Source organism: Cuculus canorus, chromosome 15 (assembly GCF_017976375.1).
Source record: "Cuculus canorus isolate bCucCan1 chromosome 15, bCucCan1.pri, whole genome shotgun sequence".
NCBI classification, from domain to species: Eukaryota; Metazoa; Chordata; class Aves; order Cuculiformes; family Cuculidae; genus Cuculus; species Cuculus canorus.
The window spans coordinates 9,902,000-9,923,051 of record NC_071415.1 but is presented as its reverse complement, the minus strand read 5'-3'; the positions used below and the strand labels follow the sequence as shown (position 1 = coordinate 9,923,051).

The window sequence follows — 21,052 nt, the reverse complement described above, 5'->3', positions numbered from 1 at the left end:
TCCCCATCCCTGTGCCTCAGTGTTGCCCATCCCTGTGCCTCAGTATCTCCCATCCCTGATTTCCCCACCCCCGTGCCTCAGTTTACCTATCCTCATGCCTCAGCTTCCCCCATCCCCGTGACTCAGCTTCCCCCATTGCCATCCCCCTTTCCCTCATGCCCATGCCCGGGATGGGATACTGCTGGGAGGTTCCTTCTCAGGGAGGCTGGGACAGGCAGACCTTGGTACTGTGTGAAGCCTTTCTCCCATCCTCATGCCTCAGTTTCCCCATTCCAACTTCCCCCATCTCCACCCCTGTTCCTCCCATCCCCATGCCTCTGCTTCCCCATCTCCATTTCCCTCATCTCCATGCCTCAGTTTCCCCATCCCTGTCCTCCCATCCCCATGCCCCAGCTCCCCATCTCCGTGCCTGTTTCCCCATCCCTGTCCCCCCATGCCCCAGCTCCCCATCTCCGTGCCTCAGTTTCCCCATCCATGTCCCCCCATGCCCCAGTTCCCCCACCCCCGTGCCTCAGTTTCCCTCTCGCCTCCCCTGCCCCGCTCCTCCTGCCCGACAGAGGGCGCTGCGCTCCGACCGACAGAGCTCCTCTGCGCCCGCCCTAACCCCTCTCCTCTCCACCCCTTCCACCCGCCGCCGCGCCAGCCACGCCCTCCGCACCGCCCTCCAATCAGCTGCCGCCTCTCTCCTCCTTTGGCCACGCCCTCTTCGAGCCCACCAATCAGCTACAGCCTCTGGCCGCGATAGCCACGCCCCCTGCGCAATCCTCCAGTCAGTCACCGCCTCTCGCCGCATTGGCTACGCCCCCAGTACCGCTGTCCAATCAGCTGCCGTCTAGTGCCGCTCGAGCCCTCTGACCAATCAGCGCAGAGTCTGGATGGGGCGGGACTCGGCACGACCGCTTCCGGTTCCGGCGTGAGGCGAGGGCGGTGGGGCGGGCGCTGTGCGTGCGCTCGGGGGGGGCGGGACCGGCGCGGCGCGTGCGCGGCGGGGCGGGGCGGGGGGCGGCTCCGCGGCGATCCGGGATGTCGGGCTGGTGACGTAGCGCAAAGCGGGAAGGGCCGCGTCGGATTCGCCCCCTACCCCCGGCTGCCGCCACCGCCACCCCCCCGGGCCTCCGAGCATCCGCCCCCGCCATGGGCAGCGCCGCGGCGGTGGGAGCGGGTGGCACACCGAGCCGCGCCGGACATGGGCCAGGCCCCGCCGCCGCGTGAGCACCAGCAGCTTTGTCCGCGCCCGCCCCGGGCTGAGCCGTGAGTGTGGCGAGTGCCGTGTCCACCGGGAGGGGGCGGGAGCCGTGGTGACCGCGGAGGTAGGGGGGAGCCCATGTCCCCGCCCCGGGGGTGGTGGAGGTCTTGTCTCCCCGGAAGGCGGGATTCCGCATCCCCCGGTGGTGTTGGTGTCCCACATCCCCCAGTGACTCCTCCCACCCGGGGTTGATGGGGACCCGTCTCCCCTGGAGGGGGCGTCCCCTCTCTCTGGGGATGGTGGGTCCCCTCTCCCCGATTCGAGGGTCCTGGGGATGATGGGGCTCCAGTACCCCTGGGGGTGGTGGGGTCCCATCTGTCCGGGAGGGAGATCCTGAGGGTGATGGGATTCCATCCCCCAGGAGAGGAAATCCCGTCTTCCCCGAGGGTGGTGGCTTCGGCAGGGGTGTTCCGGTCTCCCCTGGGGACAGTGGGGGTCCCGTCTCCCTGAGAATGGCAGCCCCGGGGGTGGTGGGGGTCCTGTCTCCCCAGCTTCGATGGGGTCTCCTCTGCTTAGAAGGGGTTGTCCTTTCTCCGCAAGGGTGGCTGTAGGAAGGTGCCCGGTAACTGGGGATCCTGTTCTCACCTCCCTGTTTCCCCGGTGCTCTTCCAGCAGGGCGGTGGGTGCCATGAATAGCAGCTGCACGTCCCCCGCTGCCACCGCCCGCCGCCGCCTGCAGCACCGGGATCGATAGAGGTGGGGGCTGCAGACGCGCCATGGCCGGCAGCGGCTACACGGACCTGCGGGAGAAGCTCAAGTCCATGATGCCCTACCGGGATGGCCACAAAGGCGGTGGCGGCAGCCTCCCACGGGAGCCCCCTGAACCCCCCTACGACCGCAAGCGTCGGCACCAGGAGGACTCCAGCTCTGAGCCCAGCGACTATGAGGAGCAGAAGGAAGAGGAAGAAGCTCGGAAAGTCAAGAGCGGCATCCGCCAGCTTCGCCTCTTCAGCGCTGAGGAGTGTGCCAAGATTGAAGCACGGATCGAGGACGTGGTGTCCCGGGCAGAGAAGGGGCTCTACAAGGAGCACACAGTGGATCGGGCGCCGCTGCGGAACAAGTATTTTTTCGGGGAGGGCTATACCTACGGCTCCCAGCTGCAGAGACGGGGGCCCGGCCAGGAGCGCCTGTACCCACGGGGAGAGGTGGACGCCATCCCCGAGTGGGTGCATGACCTGGTGATCCGGAAGCTTGTGGAGCACCGGGTGATTCCCGAGGGCTTTGTGAACAGTGCTGTCATCAACGACTACCAGCCAGGGGGCTGCATTGTCTCCCACGTGGACCCCATCCATATCTTTGAGAGGCCCATCGTCTCCGTCTCCTTCTTCAGCGACTCGGCACTCTGCTTTGGGTGTAAATTCCAGTTCAAACCCATCCGGGTCTCGGAGCCCGTTCTCTTCCTGCCTGTGAAGAGGGGAAGCGTCACGGTGCTCAGGTAACTCGCCTGCGTTGCTGAGGCCTCCGCTAACGTGCCGGGACTCGGTTGTGTAATGCTAAGCACGAGGCACGTGAACACATACCCTGACAGCAGCTTGGGCTTGATCTTGCCTGCCTGTAGGCATGTGGGGTCTCACTATGGCGGAAGGGGTGAAGGAAGGATGTAGGGAGGGTCTTGCTGCTGTAGTGGACAGGGATTTGGGGGTGAGATTGATTTTGGAGGGATGCCCTCTCTGTGGGGCTTGAGGTGGGTTCTGGCAGGAGCGTGGCCCCTTGCAGAGCGAAGCTTTGCCATAGTTCTCGTAAATGGTTAAAATAACACATTGAGCCACAAAATGGATCCTCTGCCCAAGAGCGGAGGAGCAGCTGGTTGGGACGGGGCTCCTGGGTCTATTCTTAGCTCGGCCCTGTGCCTCCCAACCTGACCTTAAGTGTGGAGAGGAGGTGTGGATGGCCTTGACTTCCCAGTCTGGGAATCCTGAACCCTCCCCTGCCCAATGACGGGGAGACCAGAGTGCAGAGCCTGGTGGGACCATCACTGGGGAAAGCGGTGGGTTGTAGATGCAAGAAAGGACTTTAGATGTGTTCTTGCAAGCAGGAGGTGAAATGACCTGCCCAAGGTCATGCAGCTGGCCACTAGTAAAGCTGGGATTGGCACGGGAAAGCACCTGCTTCCTAATCCCTGCTGCCTCATGGTCCATGCTGGCCGGGCAGAGTGGGCAGGTGAGGGGACAGGCTAGTGTGTATGGACCTGCCGGAATGCAGGTCTTGGGGAGAGCAGCTCGAAGACCAGTGCCGGGGCTGCCTGACTCGGAGAATACTGATCCCTCATCTCCCTGAAGGTCAGAGTGCTTCCTGCCAGGAGCAGGGATCGCCTGGCCTTTGCCAGCCGTGCTCTGAGCTACCAACTGTATCCTGGTTTCGGGAGGGTTTTTTTGGACTGGTGAAGGTCCAGGCTGGTTTTCAGGGCTCCCAGGCCGTAACACAATCCCTTGCTGTGCCTGTAAAGTGATCGCTGCAGGGTTCGGGAAGGAATTTCCCCCCTGCCACGTACGCCAAGCCTTGCACCCTTGCCTTACGCATCAATAATAAATGCTGCGATGTCGTGTAGCTTTTATCTTGGAAAAGTTGCACAAATGTTAACTAATCCCTGCCATCCCCCCGGCGTTAGGTAACTTCTATGGATGAGCAAGGGACAAGGGAGGCAGGAACAGTGGCGAGGAAATTTTCTCATTCTCTGGTGGCTTGGCTGGAGCAGGGAGACTGCAGAGGTGGCCGAGGTCACGGTGATTTTGTGAAAAGGGACTGGAGGGGACCTATCCTGCCTCTATCCTTTCACTGCAGAGTGAGCTCCATCCCTGGGGGTGGAGACTGCCCAGTGTGAGGCACCCGCTCTGCTCTCTTAGACACCAGGAGGGAAACTTTCTACACTAATTTTCCTACTGGTGATGTGAACCCCTGCCCTGGCAGGCCTGGAGTAAGTAGCTGTCTTTCCTTTCATAGCCAGAGGCCTGGTTTTTGAGGACAGTGAGAGTTTTTTTCTGCTTGGAAGCCTGTTGGCAGAGCCATCAGTGCAGGGTTCGTATGGTCAAGGAAAGCTCTTGTGGCCTTGCATCTACAGGGGAATCAGGACTTTGCAGTGGAAGGTGTTAGGAGGAGGGAGATGTGCGCTTGCCTGTTCCAGCACCAATGATCTCTTCTTGTCCCAGAATCCTCTAGACTGCTGGGAAGAGGCTCGGGACTCCAGGAATTGGAGCAGGGTGTCTCCCAGGCTTGTATGTTTGGATTATTGACCAGCCTCACCTGGGTGCTGTAATCAGTTGGTTAATGTGTTGAAACAGTTGTATAAATCAAACGAAGGTAACTTTCCCTCCCAAACAGAAGGATGATCTTCTGACCAACCCATCTCAGGCGTTTACCAGCTTAATGTGCTGTTAGATGTTCTGCTTTCCAGCAAATAATAGACTTTAAAATGAGGTTATTCCAATTTCAGTACAGCAGTTAGCAGATACTTTGCACTTACTTAAGACAGATTCTGCCAGAGTGATTGTTCTGTGATGATATAGTCCTGGCTGGGTGCAAGTTCCTGGACTCTTTGTCTCCCCTCCAACCCCAGCAATCTGGGCAGGGAGAGGTGTGCATCACTGATGGGCTCTCGGGGTTGTATTTCCCGTATCCCACCCTTGATCCTGTTTGAAGTTGACTCCCCAAAGTTGGCTTTTTGTCCTCTCGGTAAATAGTTGCTGAATGCAGTTACCCTGGAGATAGGGAAACGGTGCAGATAGAAATGGCACGCTTGTAATGTCTGTGATTCAAATAGTGCTGGGTCAGTGGCTGCTGCTGGCGTGCAGCCTTCCTGGGGAAGCCAGGGCAGCCGCCTGCCTTCGGTTACCGGGAGAATCTAAAGAAAGCTGCTGGATCTCTTCTCTTTGACCTCCCATCATTCCCAGTCTCTCCCAACATCACTCCTGTCCTGTTCCTGCTCTCAGCAGCCTGTTTCAAATTGTCCTCCTGACTATGTAGCCACCTACCTGCAGGTAGGCTGCAGAAGGGCTCTCCCTGTTCTCCCTTGGCTTTATTTGCCTAGTGTGAAGCAGGCTGCAGTGTTTTCAAACACTGAACCTGCCTCAAACGGACTGGGAAGCGTTCAGCTCTCCAGAGGACAGGTCTGTGTTTAAAAGTTAGACCAGAGATTCTCCTGGCTGGGCTGTGCCAGCAGCACAAAGGCAGAGCCACCCCACCACCTGCTTACAAACCCTTTGCTCTTCCTGCCCAGTGCTGTTTCCTCTCCTTTTGTGTCTCTGGTGATGGTTTGTCCTTGTAGGCTTTGACATCTAGGAGGCAACCTCTTCCAGTCCTTTCTTCTCCCGCAGCCCCAGGACTCAGGTGCTATTGTGGGTTTGTCCTGCTGCCAGCCGGGCCAAGGAAAACAGCAGCAGTGTCTCGGGCTGTGCTGCTCCTCGGGCTGCCCAGTTGGACCCGGAGCTGCCTGTGGGGCTGCTGGCTGGGCCACGCTTGGCAGGTTTCTTTTTTTAGCAATAATTTGATAAGCATCAATCGATAGAAGCAGCGGGGAGGAGGTGGAGGAATTTGCCTGCTCATCTGGGGAACACGTACTTTGACAAACAGCCTGGAAAAAAAGGAGGGAGCTGGAGCGGTGCAGAGCCAGCCAGGGTGGGTGATTCCAGCCACATCCCTGTCCCACACTGTGCCCTTCTGTCGTAGGTAGCAAATCTCAGCACCAAGCTGGGTTTCATTTAACTGCCAGGTGCTGCATCTGAGCACCGTGGCTGGAAATAGCATGGTTGCATTTAGCCAGAGGAATGAGTGGCTAAAGGTAACCTTTCACAAGTTCTCAGAGCTTCTACACCACGCGTAATTCCCTTCTGCAGCTGGTGAAGGCTCCTGGTCATCTCCCCACTGTCAGTAATAGCAATGGAAACATGATGTTTGCGTCTCCTGTTGTCTTGAGGCATGCCTGATGGTAGCATCACTGGAGCTGGTTGGAGTCTTGGGAGGATGAACCTGCTTTCTTCCCAGCTAGGGGAAACCCTTCACAGCAGCCTGGATTAGATTCTTTTCCAGAAAAGTCAGATCACTCACAACAGGCCATTGATGCAGAGGAAGTACTGTGTGTGCTGAGTGATGAGGCAGAGAGATTTGTTCAAGCTTTGCTTGAATTGGTTGTCGTTGCATCTATGGTTTGTGGCAGCAGCTTCCCTGAACCACAAGCGAAGCCTTGAGCTGCTAGGCCCCTGCGCTGGGCTGTCGTGTGAGGTTCCCTCCGCTGTGGGCTGGCCCAGCTGTCGTCAGCCCTGGGGAATATTTTTTTTTTGGAGGCTGCGCAGGACTTCAGGGCCTCCTTTCTGGTGATGTTTGTGCAGAAAAATCTGCTTTCATCTCTGCATGAGTCAGTTGTGTTGTGGCTCAGCCATGACTCTTCTGGACTGAAGAAGAGACTCAGGGAGGACTTGGGTTTATAAGATCTGAGAAGGGAGTTGGGGTGTTAACGGGGGGAGCGTGTGGATGACATCTGCACCTCCCCGTGTTCATCTGGAGAATGCTTTAGGCTGGGTATGTGTCCTCATGGGTAGCAATTTAAGGTTTCAATACCAACCTACTTTGTACCTCATGCTTTGGGTTTGTTCTCTGAGTACGAAATCTCTGGGTAGACCCTCAATTGTTTTTTTCCAGCGTCTGTGCCTTCACCTATCTTCAGGATGTGGCAAGGCCGGGCAGTAGGTGAGAAGTTCATGCTGACATGAAGTAGAACATGTGTGACACAAACAAATCATAGAATGGATTGGGTTGGAGAGGACATTAAAGTTCCAGTTCCAACCTCTCTGCCATGGGCAGGGACACCTCCCACCGGATCAAGCTGCTCAAAGCCTGTCTGGTGACTGCATGTGAGCCCCTTTGCTGAGAGCCATGCGGAGACACTGGTGCTGTATTAACAGGTTGCCCAGAGAAGCCGTGATTGCCCCATCCCTGGAGGTGTTCAGGGCCAGGTTGGATGGGGATTTGAGCAGCCTGATCCCGTGGAAAGTGTCCCTACCCATGGCAGGAGGTTGGAACTAGATGGGGTTTTGGGTCCCTTCCAATCCAAACCATTCTGTAATTTGATGTGGTGCAGGCTGGGTTTTCCCGTGGCAGCGCAGCACTGGGGCAGACTGGTGGGTCCCCATTAGGGCCTTGGACACGGGTAGTGGGGCTGTTGCTTTGGTGCTGCTTACATGCACCTGGGACCACGAGCTCTGCCTGGCGCTGCGCTCAAAGTGCTCTGGAAAGCAGGTTCCTGCTTGGGGAATGAGAACGAGTGGCCAGGCCGACATCTTGTGATGGAGAGCGCAAGTCTGGAAGCAGACCTGTTCCTGATGTTCAAGGTGTCGCTGAGGGTGTGCCGAGTTGAAGGTTAATATGGGTGATGTTAATTAATTCACTGGAGCTTGACACTGAGATCCCTGGAACATAATAAACCATCTTTATAAGGCCCTTCACATAACACTGTCTTGTTCTGCGTTGCCCTGGAGGGTGCAGGGGGTGGACATCACCCCTTGTTTTAACTGATCAGGTCTTAGACTCTTTAATTCTCTTCTCAAAGCAGTAAATCTATCTTTGAGAGGTGTGTGTTTCTTGGTGAGTGGGTGGGTTATCTAACCAGATAAAGGAAAACCAGTCCCATCCCCAGAGAGGACCTGCATGTGCCTGATCTGGTCTCTGCTCTGAGCGTCCTGGATAACCTGTGAGCCAATGACCCAGGCTGTGCTCCTGGAGGGCTGCTGACAGCCGGCGTGGCAGCAGCTTCACGGTGACACCTCATGGGGAGAGAGGGCTCAGTGATTCCTGCTTCAGGTTCCACTAGCGTGGGGGTGCGCTGGCTTTGTGTGGCCTGAGCAGCCTTTGTCCAGGCCATGTCAGAGGCCTTCTCTCCTTGTCAGCTGTTTCAGGAGGCTCTGAAGGCGTTTAACTTGTCCTTTCCTCTCATTGGACTCAGGAAGACTCCTTTGTGAACAGACACTCCCCAAACAGCAGGCAGGGGGCAGGCCCACCTCTTGGACCTGCTCATTAGCACCATGGGAGTGATGAGGTGTGCTCCTGGCAGGATGGTTTGTGTGTCTGAGCGGGTGTGATGACCGCTTTCCAAGGACCTGTTGTGATCTCACATGCTGCACGGGACCCCAGGAGCTGTGCTGAATGACTGAAACAGCCACAAGAACAATGCTTCTGTGTGTTGCAGGTGGCTGGAGCCCGTGTTGGCCACCGCTTTCCTCATGCCTTCTAGAAACATGGCGTGGGTGAAGTCATCTCGCACAACAAAACGCTCCTACAGAGAACGGCTGCTGCGTGACCACGTAGCTGCTTGAGCTTGGCATAATTCTCAGTGGCCCGGGTGGCTGCGTCGCCTCGGGAGCCTCATGGCAGCGTGGTTCGAGGAGTGTGGCTTGGTTTGCCGCTCCGAATTTGAAGGTTACACCATGTGTTGGGGTTGGACTGTGCTGGGGGTGACATTTGCACCCTGGCTGAGGATGTGCCACGTGGGGGGTAGCAGGAGGCGTGAGGATGCTGTGACGACAACGCCTGTGCCTGGGTAAGGGATGAGGCACTTGGCTCTTACCACTCCATCCTCAATTAATGAATCGTCTCGTCGGCACTGATACATGTGGGTCTCTGGATGTGCTGAGTGTCTCTGCCATCAGAGGCAGCTTCTTAGGGACGTGTGTGAGAAGAGGCTGTAGAGCAAAGTGATGATTTTTTTCCCCATATTGCTCTCTGATCTCTTGATAATGAATTGGTTGAATTTACAGTAAACTCATTTTCTGTGTCTGATTTCACAATGTTGTGGCAGGTGACAAATTCCTCTGGTGTGTGCTGAAAAAATTAGTCCAAAAAAAACAAAATAAGCCCTGCCTGTCTTCATTGTTTGTGAAGCTTCTTCCTTTCCAGAAGTCTTTGCTCCCATGTGCTTTGGGAATGGTGTTTGGAGGAAGAATTCCTGGTGGAAGTTAGGAAATGACTGACTAAACCGAGTTGTTGAGCCTGGCAACCACTTTCAGCTCGTGCATGTCATCTTTCTCATGGTGGCTTTTTGTTTTTGTTGTCAGTGGGTACGCAGCCGATGAAATCACACACTGCATTCGACCACAGGACATCAAGGAGAGAAGAGCTGTCATCATCCTCCGAAAGTAAGTGTTGAAGCTGTTGGACAGTAAGATTAAACTTAAGCGTGACATTGTGATGGTTCCTAAGGTACTTTTTAAAGAAACACTTTAAAATTGCCTTGCTTCTTGATTTGCTGGCTTGATCGTACATCGTGATTAGATGTCACCCTGATGCTCACTTGTGTCTCCCTGGCTTGGCTGGTGGAAGTAGAGGGAACTTGTTACTACAGATTAATCACTTCTCGGTGCTATGCAGCGCTGCTGCATTGTAACAGCTGGGTTTGCAAGTGCTGTTTGTGTCCCAGCACCTGGCTTCCACTGGCTGCCTCACTCCAAACAGCCAGGATTTCAAACTGGTTTGGGCCATGTGTCCAAGTGTCTGATCATGAGAAACCCACAGGCATGAGTCCTGGAATGTCCTTTGAAGCTGATGCTCACAATTAGGAGCCTGCTGTAAAGCACTTCAGGTTTTCTTGTTAGCATGGCTGTCATTTCCTAGGGAGAAGGAGGAAGACACTGAGTTCGAGGGGAAACGGGTGCAGGGAATTTAGTGATTGCTTTACAGAGCTTGTCCTTCGAGTTGGTGTTGGGAAGCCAAGCTGTGTAAGCTGTACCACACGCTTCCCGTTTTAGAAGATCCTCTGTGCTGGTCAGCTGATGGCATTTTGTCAGCCAGTGTCTGTTCCTAAGCTTTTCAGAAAAGGAGATGGAAAAACAAAATAACCCAAACCAACCCCAAACTCCTCACTGTAACCTTTCTTCATGCCCAAGACCCTCATCTCCTCATCAGTTCCTTCTACTAGGAGACCAAAAAGTGTGACTGCCACATGTTGACTCATATTGATTGTGCCTTACAAGGTGGAGTAATTCTCCTGGAAAGAAATCTTTCTGCAAGTGAAAACACTCAAGATTTGAGTACTGTAAACCCAGATGAAAACGTGGGCATGAGGGCAGGGCTGCAGTTGTGGCCCTGGCTGGCAATAAGGCGAGCAGGCAGGTGGTCTAGATTCAGGCTTCCTGAGCTTTTGGATAGTTTATTTGGTTTCAAAACAAGTCTGGCAATGTTGTGAAGATACAGCATGAAGCCAGTGGAGTGTAGTTGGACATCTGGTTAGAGAGACCCATGAAATGAAGGCAGGAAGAACAGCAGCCCTGAGGCATTAGCCAGGGAAAATCAGCTCAGACCGGAGGAGGAAGGCTGAGATGGGGCAGGTGATAGAGTGAGATCAAAGAAAGAAAGATTAGAACCAAACCACCTGATAGCTGGTTATTGCCACGTGGGGTTCAAGGCGAGAGGGTAGCGATAAGGACTGAAAGGCTGTTATGTTCTTGTCATTTGTTGCTGCAGCCAGCGAAAAGCAGTGTGAGTGCCGATGAGCACAAGTGAAAGGCATCTCTGAATCCCGTAGCTGCTTTAGGTGGGCTTTGGGATGGAGAAGCTGCCTGTCCTAGGCTGTGGAGCAGCTCTCAAGAAAGGCCAGACTCTGCTAAATAAGCTAACTCTGCCCAAACCAGTGTAGATATCCACCATCCATGCCAAAACTGGCTCTGCCTCTTGCCTTCACCAGCCTCTCTAACCTGAGGGTGTGGAGTTATTTTGGTCTGGCCTGGCTGCCCTCACGGTGCCCTCTCTGGCCAAGATGGACCCGGCTGGCCTGGCACATCGCTGCTGAACAGGCAAGGCTCCTTACCTCCTAGCAGAGCGTGGTGGGGATGTTTGTGCAGCCATCCTTCCATAGCCGTATGTCCTTCTGCCTTGTCCTGCTTCCTGGGCCTGATTTGTTTAGCGTTGGAGCAGAAGTGTCTCTGCCCCATCATACGCAGGCAGCGATGGATGGACTGGGCTGGCAGGCTGAACGATACCACAACAGGATTTTTCTCTTGAGCAAAGTGGAAACCCCACGGTAATTATTTTTGTGTAATCTCCGTAGAGCTTAGCAGCCCTGGCGAATACATGGCGATTGCCTGTTTGCTGAAGGGCTCGCTCCGATTGCTGCCAAATAGAGCTTATTAATTGGTGTTTATCCCTTGTGACGGCGGCTGTCTCCTCACTGAGTCCCCTGTGCATGCATGCACGCACAGCAGGGCTGCGGTGACCTTTGCGCTCGTATCCCCGCGGCATGTATTGCTGCAGCAAATGCTGTTCCCTACTCCTGGATCATGCGACTTTGTGCAGTCTGAAATAGCGTGTTATGCAACCAGGAAAAGAGCAACTTCCGCTAGTAGCCTTCTAGCACGAGAGGCTTGGGAGCAGCCAGCAGCTTCCTAAAACTCCTCTTCCTCACCTTCATTGTAAGAATCAGCCCCGAGCTTTCCTGCAGGATCAGATCAGTTGGGTCAGAGAGTAGCACAGACTTTTCTGCAGCTTGGAGCTGGGATATTTGGCTCCAAATAGGCTGCCAAGAGCCTGCTGTGTCCCAGACGTTGGAGTCTGGGTCTGCTCTTGCCTCTACTCTGAGCGCATGGTTCTAGAGATGGTTTTTGCTGGCAGCAGCAGGAGAACAAAGCCGCACGAGCTGGGGAAGTGGCTGGGTTTTGCAGGATGTTCGAGAGCATCGTGGTTACCAAGTAGGTCATAAACACTTCAGTGCTGTAGTGTGATGATATTTACAGTGTTCCTTGCGTATCCAAGCGTGGGGCTGCGGGAAGCAGGCAAGGTTTGGGAGCGCTTTGAGCAAGAGACTTGGGGGGAGAAATGATGCTCTCAATTGCATGAGATGTTGAAAGAGGTTATGTGGGAGATTGGGATAGAAACAAGACCTATTGAAGCGGATCTTGAAAAGGGCTGATGCCGTTTGTAAGCACTTTGTGAGCAGTTGCATCAGGGAGTTATTGTGCTTAACTTGAACTTGGGTAGGTCATTTGCTCTCCAGGTTAGTGTAGCCTCTGCTCGTGCCTGCTCCTGCAGCTCATACCTGCATTGCTTTGCGGACATGGAGCGCGTGGCTGGTGTTCTCGTGCCCTTGCAGTGCATTTGTGGTTGGTTTGTTTTAATTACAGGCCCTTAGTTGCTGTTACAGTGGAGAGGTATTTAAACCACCTAACTTGTCCAGGGGAGGATGCGCAATGCCTTTGGTGTTCTTTCTGGACCTGGTCCAGTCCTGGAGCTCAGAACAGCTCAGGACAACGGTGTTGTGGACTGGCATCGGCTCCAGCCTGGCAGCTGCCTGCGGAAGTGTTCCTTGTTTCTGGCATGCTGGGTGCACTTGGGGTGCCATGCCCAGCTTCGTGTGTGCCAGCCTGGCATCATCCTGGTTAACTGAAGAGGCTCTCCCTGATGGTGGAAAGGAAGCTTGGCAGCTGGACGTGCTTCCGAACAGGAGTTTAAGTCGGGGTTCTCCTGTGGAAAGCTCCCTCGGGAGCTGAAGCTCAGCACCAGTAGTGATTCTCATCTTTCTTTCACCCAGAGCCCTTCTGTAGTCACCCCTAATCCCAAGGGTGAATATGGGCTGCAGCAACATTATCAGAGTGCCTTTCCTTCTGGGACGTGGCTTGGATTCTCCTGAAATCGGCAGCTCTGGAGTACGGACACCGCCTTTTAGTGTGTTTTGCTTTTTCTTAGGCTTCAGTCTGTGTTTTGAAATAGACTTTCGCAGCGCTTGTAAGTTGAGACTGATAACTGCTGTGCCTGGAGACAGTGATAGCGCCGTGATAAGACACTGCGCTGTCAAGTTTGCATTCCTGCTGCCTCCCTCCACGTGTGCGTGGCTGCAGTTGTGCCTGGGCCAGTGGTAGTTCTGCTCTGGGATGAGCTGTGCTTGCTGTCTGGTGTAGCTTGAGCATGTGCTGCGCTGCTGGAAGGGATGTGGCGCAGCTTTTGTTTGCAAGACCTTCTCTGACTTGTACTGAACTCTTTAAACCTCTTAGTCAAGCTGAGAACTGCCTGACCCCACAAGATCTTGAGACAGTAGGGAGTTTCCAGATAGAAGCAGTTATTACCGTTGTAGGCGATGATGAATTTCATAGGGCATCTCCCAGGTGGCTCAACTGGAGCTGCAAGTTATTGACGAGTCACTGTGATTTCATAGGATTTCACAGGGGCTCCGCTGCTTCTGTGTCCAATAACTGGGATTGGAGTGAGCCCAGCACCATTCGCATTCACCTCGTGACTGCTCCTGTCCCTGAGCCTTCCTCTTCCCTCTAACCCAGGCAGCAGAAGCTAAAGCTGAAGCTTCAAGTCCCAGAAAGCTGTGGCTCTTTTACTGTTGAGCGTAATAGGCCAGACCCTACTCTTGGAAGGAGACTGGGATTGAGGGTTCTGTTTCAGGGCGTCTGGGACCACCATTTCCTGCAGCACGCTAGCCATTTTCTAGAAACTCCATGCAAATTCTCTTCTCTTTAAATGTTTGCAGAACAAGACTAGATGCGCCTCGATTGGAAACAAAATCCCTGAGTAGCTCTGTGTTGCCACCAAGTTATAACTCTGACCGTCTGTCGGGAAACAACCGGGACCAGATCCTGAAACCAAAGCGGTCCCATCGCAAAGCAGATCCTGATGCTGCTCACAGGTAGGATCATCTACCAAGAGTGATGTTTTGCGTGGTATCTCTAGGTCAGCGCCCATCTGAGGCTCCTGGCCTCTGACTAGAGGCTGCATAGCACATGTAAAACCATTCTAGTTTGCACCTCCGAGATGCTTTCTGTGGCATACAGATCTGTTTTACCAAAATGAGGTGCTTTATGCGTTCCTCCTAGGCTTGTGGAGCCTAAGCTGTGGCTGTAAGCAGCTTACATTGTTTATCCTGTGAGTGGCATAATGAAGAAGCAATAGATTTGGCTGGCTCTTGATAATGCAGTCATTCAGAACAATAGTTTCCCTGCAGCTAATTATTTTTGACCTCTATTGCCAAGCAACCTGTGCAGCTGCATTAAACTATATTATGAAAGCAGTCCTGGGAGAGAACGTGAGGGTTTGCTATCTGCGAAAGGTGAGGGCCTTCTTGGGAAGCTTCTCAGACCTGTTTTGGTTGCAGAGCTGCACGTGTTTATTTGTGTGTGTAACCAGACTGTGAATGTGTAAACTTGACCTTCAGGGGAACTGAGGTTTCAGACAGCTTGAGCTCTGCAGCAAGGCTTCCCTTAAACACCACCGTGCTCTGTCTGAGCATACTGAGCGCCACTCTGCCAGCTGTCCTGCAATATCTCCGGTATTCCCCAACTCCACAGCTTCCTGAGGATCAAGAGGGCATTCTCCTTGCATCGTGTAAAAACCAAGAGCTGGCTCAGTCCCAGGGCTTGGCTGCTGTGCAGTCCCAGCCCATGTTTCAACCTGTCCTGGAGGGAGGAGGGTGGGGATGCCTTGCCTATGAGCAGTGCTCATTCATCTGGACTCGGACTGACTGGGAAGACGGATCAAGATGAAAAGCTAGCCTGCAAGTGAAGGCTTACCTCTGAGCACGCAGTGGGCCAGGCTATGATTAAAGAAGTCATCGTGCAGGACAAATCTGCAGATCTGTGAGAGCTGTTTTTCAGCCTGATATGACCTTATTGGGGTGGAGAGAGGCTTGCACAGACCTCTGCAGCAGATGGGTTTCAAAGACATGTTTTTTTCTTCCTTTGGCCTCCAAGGCTCCCATATAATGTAGGGAAATAGAACAGATACCAGACTGTGGTGTCTCTTAGAGGAACTCAGCCACTGCTGCAGAGGATAAAATAAGTGCAGCCCACCACCCCGGTCCCACTGCAGAACGATAACGGAGGCAGCTTTGGGGGAATAACAATTGTCCTGTGCTAATGTTGGAGAGAACTAGCGAGAGGACAAAGGGGTTCAGAGCTGTGGTTTGGTCCTGCAGCACGAGTGCCCCAGCAGCTTAAAAAGGAGCTCAGCTTTGTGCTGCGAGTTCTTCTGCAGGAGAGACAGACCCCTCTGCCCAGGGGATGTTTCTTGGAGACATGAGCTGTGCTTGAAAAGAGATGACCAGGCTGTTTGGAAGCGTTCCCGGTGGAGTTAAAGGCCAAAACTTGCCCTGGGAAGGGGAAAGACCTGCACCATCAAAAGCAAAGCTCTTGGCCTCCCCATGGGAGGTGCAGCTTGGTGATCTGTTTCTGCTTAGCTGAGTTCCCAGTCCTGGTAAAGCAGCATAAAAACAGTCATTCATATCTCTTTGAGTATGCAAAACTGCAGATAGGAGCCACAGAAGGAATGCCTAAATCCCATCATGAATATGCTCTCACTCTCTCTTTCTCTCTCTGTAGGCCACGAATTCTAGAAATGGATAAAGAGGAGAACAGGCGCTCAGTCCTCCTACCAAAACATAGGAGAAGGAGCAACTTCAGCTCCGAGAACTATTGGCGAAGGTCTTATGAGTACACAGAGGACTGTGATGAGGAAGAGGAGGACGGCAGCCCAGCCAGGAAAGTTAAAATGAGGCGACACTGAGGATTGCACTTTCCAGGCTCGTGGAGCTGATGTGATTGGCCTCCAGTCTGTGAAAACTTTCTCCTCCCTCTGGCTCTCTTCCATCTAGCTTCAGTTTTGGTTTTTCCTTTCAGGCTGAAGAGTAAACGGGAAGGATCTAGCAATTTGTTTTTATGAATGGAGGAATGCAAAGACGTACGTAAGGATGGAACATGTCCAGTGCACATGGTGTCCTGAGTCATGGGTCAAGCAGGCATCTCTCCCTTAGGAAGCAGATAAAGTTGTGCCAGGCTGTCTGTTGGGATTTCTTTTGAAAACACCAAAAAGTTTAACTGTTTCATTGCGCAAGATTCAAGAATTGTATTTTTGTTTCTTTTTGCTTTAACTTTCTTCCTTTCCAAATGTTCTAAATATGTTGTTTGACCCCAGGAGCTGAAACTCTCTGTGGTGGCCTCGTAGTCCTTGTTTCACCAAAGGGCTTCTTGGTCTGCTCTTCCTTAGTTGTTGTTGAGTTGTGTTTTAAGGGTGACCTGCAGTTACTGGAAGTTTGAACCTTTGCGGACCCCTCTTACTGCGATTGATTTCAAAGGGTTTAGGATGTTTTTGTTGCACTTTAGTACCAGTTTTAAATGCCGTAGGTTTCCTTTCCGGTCCCTTTTCCCAAGCCAGCGTGGGCTCGCAGCTGTGTGTCCCTGCGCCGCTCTCTCCGAGAAGAATGTAGTTAAGCTCTGGTTTCTCAGTGCTGGTCTGACCAGGGGTATATTTTGGTTGAGGAGGAAGGAAACTGGGCTGGCGACACTGAGGCTGGCCCAGCATCGACCCGAGGTCCATATTGGAGCCTTGGGGCTGCCGAGTGATTGATGGCACGGAGTACATGCTGCTTCCCAGAGCTGCAGATAGCAAGGAGGAGTAGGAGAGACACTGTGCTTGTGCTTGCCTTGGGATCCCTGAGAAGAGCTGTCCCCCACTGCCTGGGGGACTGGCTTTCTACCCCCTGCCCCTTTTATCTGGAGAGAGTTGAGATGGTGCAGCATCCCATCCCGAGGGACTGGCTGTCCAGAGGGGGAGCTGGGCAGCTCAGCTGCGGTTCGTCCCCTCCGAGGCTGGCTCTGGGAGCAAGGGCATTATGAGGGTCTAGTTTGGCCCCAGTTCCATCAGTTCCATGGATTCTCCAGCTGCTACTGCAGCAGTTGCCTGCCTCCTCTGGGCTTCTTCCTGCCTGTATTCCTGGGATAGGGAGTTTTCTGGATGGTACAGAGAATGCAGAGAAGAATCAGGCATTTGGCCCTGCAGAGTTAGTGTTGGAAAGTGCTGCCTTCCTCCTCTTCTCCCACCCGGTTTGCGTTAGCCCAGACCGAAGCCTCGGTGTTTTCAAAGGTTGGGGCCCAACACCATATTTAGAACTGCTCTTTTAAGAAACTTCCTCCAATTGATTCTTTGAACCCAAATGTTGGCAGTTATAAGGAATAGTCTTATTTTTAAATTTTTACTGCTTTGCCCTCCCTCAGATTGTAGTTTTCCTTAGTGTTGTGTCCCCCCCACACTTCACGGTCTGCACGCTTGGCAATAAAAAGATGTAATATATTTTGAAACCCGTTTACTGCTGTCTTGAGGGGCTCCCAGTCCAAAAAAACCCAAACCCCAGGCGTTTTCCATGAAGTGCCATTCCTTGGCAATGGAGTACTGACATCTGGCTCTCGGGGTCCTTTTCCCTCCCGCTGACTTCTGCGGCTCTTGCTGCTCACCCGTTGTTGGGGTCCCTGTTAAGGCTGGATCTGGCAATCACATCTGTGCAAAGGAAATTACCATCACCTTCAGCACTGCTGATCAGCCGGGGGGTTGTAGGTGAGGCCCCGGTGCTTGTCTGTGGTTCTTTTTATCCTGTCGCTTTCCTGGCCCCATCGGCTTGGTGCAGAGGTGTGGGCACAGCCTCACAGCCAGCCTTTGAAGGAGTGTCTTGGCTGTCCAGAGATCTGAAAGTTCGTGCTTCTGCTGCTGAATGCTTTAAAGAGCCATTTTCAGACCACACTTAGCGTTTGGAGCGGTGTTCCTCACCCTCCCAGCTTTCTGCAGAGAATCCAGGCCAGCTCTTGGCTACAAACCCCTTGTTGTGGAAAGTTTGGCATTCCCCTGACAGCAAAACCACATGCAGGGAGCAGTGATCCCTTCTCCTCCTTATGGCTGGTGCAAACATTTCCAGCAAGCTGGAGACCTGCTAGCAGGATGCCTGGCAATGTCTCTCTCTTATTTGTCTTTCTGGATTCATCCCACATATTCCCTGTGCCCCCCTCGGTGTCAGGCTCTGCTGTGGGTGCTGCTAACAGCGGCAGCGATTGTTGCTGGAGCTCTCTGCTCTGCACAGCCTGCTTCCCTCCTCTCCCTGGCTCCCAATTTTACTCCTACCTCTGCTATACAGTTACTGTACCCTGATTTCTCAACTCAAAATGAAGCTGGAGGCAACCTGATTTTGTGGGGCCGCTTCCCAGAGCAGGGCTCCCATGGGACGAGATGTTGGCTCGATCTCCACTGAAGGCTGAATGAGGCATCCTGAGGTCTTACCTACAGCCTGTTACCAACCATCACGTCATCCCAGTCCTTGTGCAGTGTGTACACATGCAGGTATCCTTCCTCTCCCAGTTTGTTTTGGTATTCCCGCATGCCATGGTGGGGGCCTCTCCCCCCTTCCTTCCCACCTGCCCCCTGTCTGTGCGGTGGGTCTGAGCTGGCAGCCGTGACTGGAGGAGCTACTCGCTGGAGCCTCTCTCTAGCTGCCATCTGTTCTTGGGTGTGCTTGGTTTTCAACCTGACCGGTTGGGGTTTAATAACACCGTGGAGAGAGAATGAGGCGCAACCCATCTGCTCCGTAGCATCTCTTGGGTGAGGAGTCCCCAGCGTGCAGGCAGCCTATCTTCCCCACTTGTACAGACACTTTATATACACACGATGTATATGTGTAGATAACATGGTTTTTTAACTCTTTTGCACTGAACATCAGAGTGAAACCTTGATTTGAAACCGGAAGACGCATTTTCACGTGGATCCAGAGGTCTGGATCCCTTACTGTAACCTGTCTGGTAAAACTGTGGCTTGGAAGCACTGGTGATGCTGGTACCTGTTCTCTGTCGTGGGCTCTGTCGGGCTGCCTGGGCGGGTTGGTGGCCTGGGTCTGCTGCAGCAGATAGAGGGTGCTGAGCTCCAGTTTGGAGGCGAAACTTTCCCCATCTGCTCTGTTGGGACAGGCTCGTGCACAGACCTGACCTGGGTGGCTTTGTCCCGTCTGTCTTGTCTGACCATGTGGTCCAACCTCCTCTCTCATCCACCTTCAGCCTGTCGTTTGTGTAACCTGCGCAGCCCCAAACTGGGAGTGAAGCTACGTCCAGCGTGATGACCCCACACGCTCAGACCCACAGCCCAGACGTGAGAGCTGCCTTTCCTAAGGAAGGGGGATAAAGGTGGGGTTTGCCCTCCCTTGTTTTGCAAAGAGCAGGAGGAATTGGGTTTGTTGCTCTTACCGTATCTCGAGTAGACTTGGTGATCAAACTAAAGCTGTGTGGGCTCAATGTAGGAAGAGAAAGAAAGGCTTTTTGACGGTGGTGAGAGGTGAGCTGGCTGAGGAGGGGCTGTCAGTCTGCTGGCAGGGCCGTCCAGGTTGCCACGTCTGGCTCGGCACCTTCGGAACTCTCATCCAGCTGTCAGGCAAGAGCTGCCATCCCCTTCCCGAGGCTCAGCTCATCCCAGAGGTCGGGGGGCTTGCCAAGCTGCCATCCCGTTCTCTGGGGTGAGCCGGCACTGGCACGAGCCAACTCCTGCCAGGGGCTGAGCTCGGACCTTGGGCTTTCAGCGCTCATTGTCCATGTCCAAACCCTGCAGGATGAAACGTCTGTGACGCCTTGAGGATGGCGCAGGGAGGCCGGGGTCCAGACCCCACCAGCGGCCAAGAGTCTTTTTATCTGCCAAAAGCATTCCCTGTCCTGGTCGGGAGGAGAAACCTTTGGTTGAGAAGTGTCCCTACTCCTTCCCGTGCCCCTGCCCACACTTAAGTTCTGGCTGACTTCAATTTTTTGTTTTTTTAGGATTTTAATTTTTTTTTCTGTTTTGTTATGAATAAAAATTAAAAAAAAAATAAAAAAGGAAGTGGCAATATTTTTTTCTGTAAGCTTTTCCTAGGAAAAAGCGTGGTTTGTAACAAAGTTGTACAGTTCTGAAGTTTGAGATACGAGAAGTACTGTGTGAAACGCTGTAAATGGGGCAGAGATTATTTTATGTACAGTCTGATGTGGGGGGAATCTTTTAATCCTGGTTGGTTCTTAGGAAGAATTTGGTTCTTCACTGTCAGGGTTTGGAATTTCATGGTTTCATTATTATTATTATTATTTTTCTTGTATAGATTGCTGCATTAATTGAATAAAAGCAGAAAGCATCGCTCTGCCTGCCTTGTGGTGGTGCTGCCGGTCAGGCTGCGTGCCTCGCTTCCCCGCCAGCAGAAACCAGGTTGCAGGGAACCGCTTCTAAATAAAGGGAGGCTCTGGCTCCCCGGGGACGGGGCGGCCAAAGGCACTGTCTGTCCCTCCTGCACTGCCCTAGAAAGCAGGGATGGAGCTTGCTGCCCTCTTCCTCCTCCTCCTGCCCTGGGGAGCACATGTGGGTGCTGTGTCCCTCCTGCTCCTACACTGTCCCACCACCCAGCCTTGCCACAACCAATGCCTGGTCCTCAAATGGCCTCTGGACCCCAAATGACCTCAACACCCTGTTGGGGGGCTGTAGTCCATGAGGAGATGGCATATGGTGCCAGAGTGGGGAAGGAATGGATGGCTGGATGGCGTCTGTTGGCCTCACATAGTGGCCTTCCTCCTCATGAGCTCCTCCTGGTCTTGATGTCCTCTCCATCCATCCTGCTGTCTATCCATGCGCCCATGACCTGGGCATCAGGGTGACGGCCCCTGTTCACCCTCAAGGATGTTTTCCATACCAAAGCCCTAATGTGGCATAGGATGATGGGGAGATGGCGGTAGGTGGGCATGTGGTGCTGGAGAGGAGAAGGGACGGCTGGATGAGATCTGTTGGCCTCACATAGTAGCCTTCCTCCTCCTCTTCTTCTTCACCATGAGCTCCTCCTGATCTCAGACATCCTTTCCATCCTTTTGCCCCATCCATCCATCCCGCTGCCCATCCATGCACCCATCACCTGGGCATCAAGGTGATGGCCCCTGTTCCCCCTCAAGGGTGTCTTCCACCACAAAACTCTGCCTCACCCCAAGATGGCATCTTCCCCGGGGCCGGGGTTAGTCAGCAGGGAGGGGACGCCCTGCCCTGCCCGAGGTGACTCACCCCAATCCTGGGGTCAATGCCATG

At 53.6% G+C, this 21,052-nt stretch overlaps 1 protein-coding gene across 3 annotated transcripts; it reads left to right on the top strand.

The window, feature by feature from the left end:
* Positions 1-990: 990 nt before the first annotated feature.
* On the top strand, positions 991-17,292 carry ALKBH5 (alkB homolog 5, RNA demethylase). Of its 3 annotated transcripts, none has more exons than XM_054080714.1 (5): positions 991-1,251; positions 1,862-2,681; positions 9,286-9,366; positions 13,695-13,850; positions 15,538-17,292. In XM_054080714.1, the coding sequence occupies exons 2-5, from the start codon at positions 1,963-1,965 to the stop codon at positions 15,719-15,721; spliced, it is 1,140 nt and encodes a 379-aa protein (XP_053936689.1). In that variant the 5' UTR covers positions 991-1,251; positions 1,862-1,962; the 3' UTR covers positions 15,722-17,292. The 3 variants fall into 3 exon arrangements, with proteins under 3 accessions (XP_053936689.1, XP_053936690.1, XP_053936691.1); XM_054080715.1 differs by having other exon boundaries at positions 1,859-2,681; XM_054080716.1 differs by having other exon boundaries at positions 991-1,310; positions 1,859-2,681.
* The last annotated feature ends 3,760 nt before the right edge of the window (positions 17,293-21,052 follow it).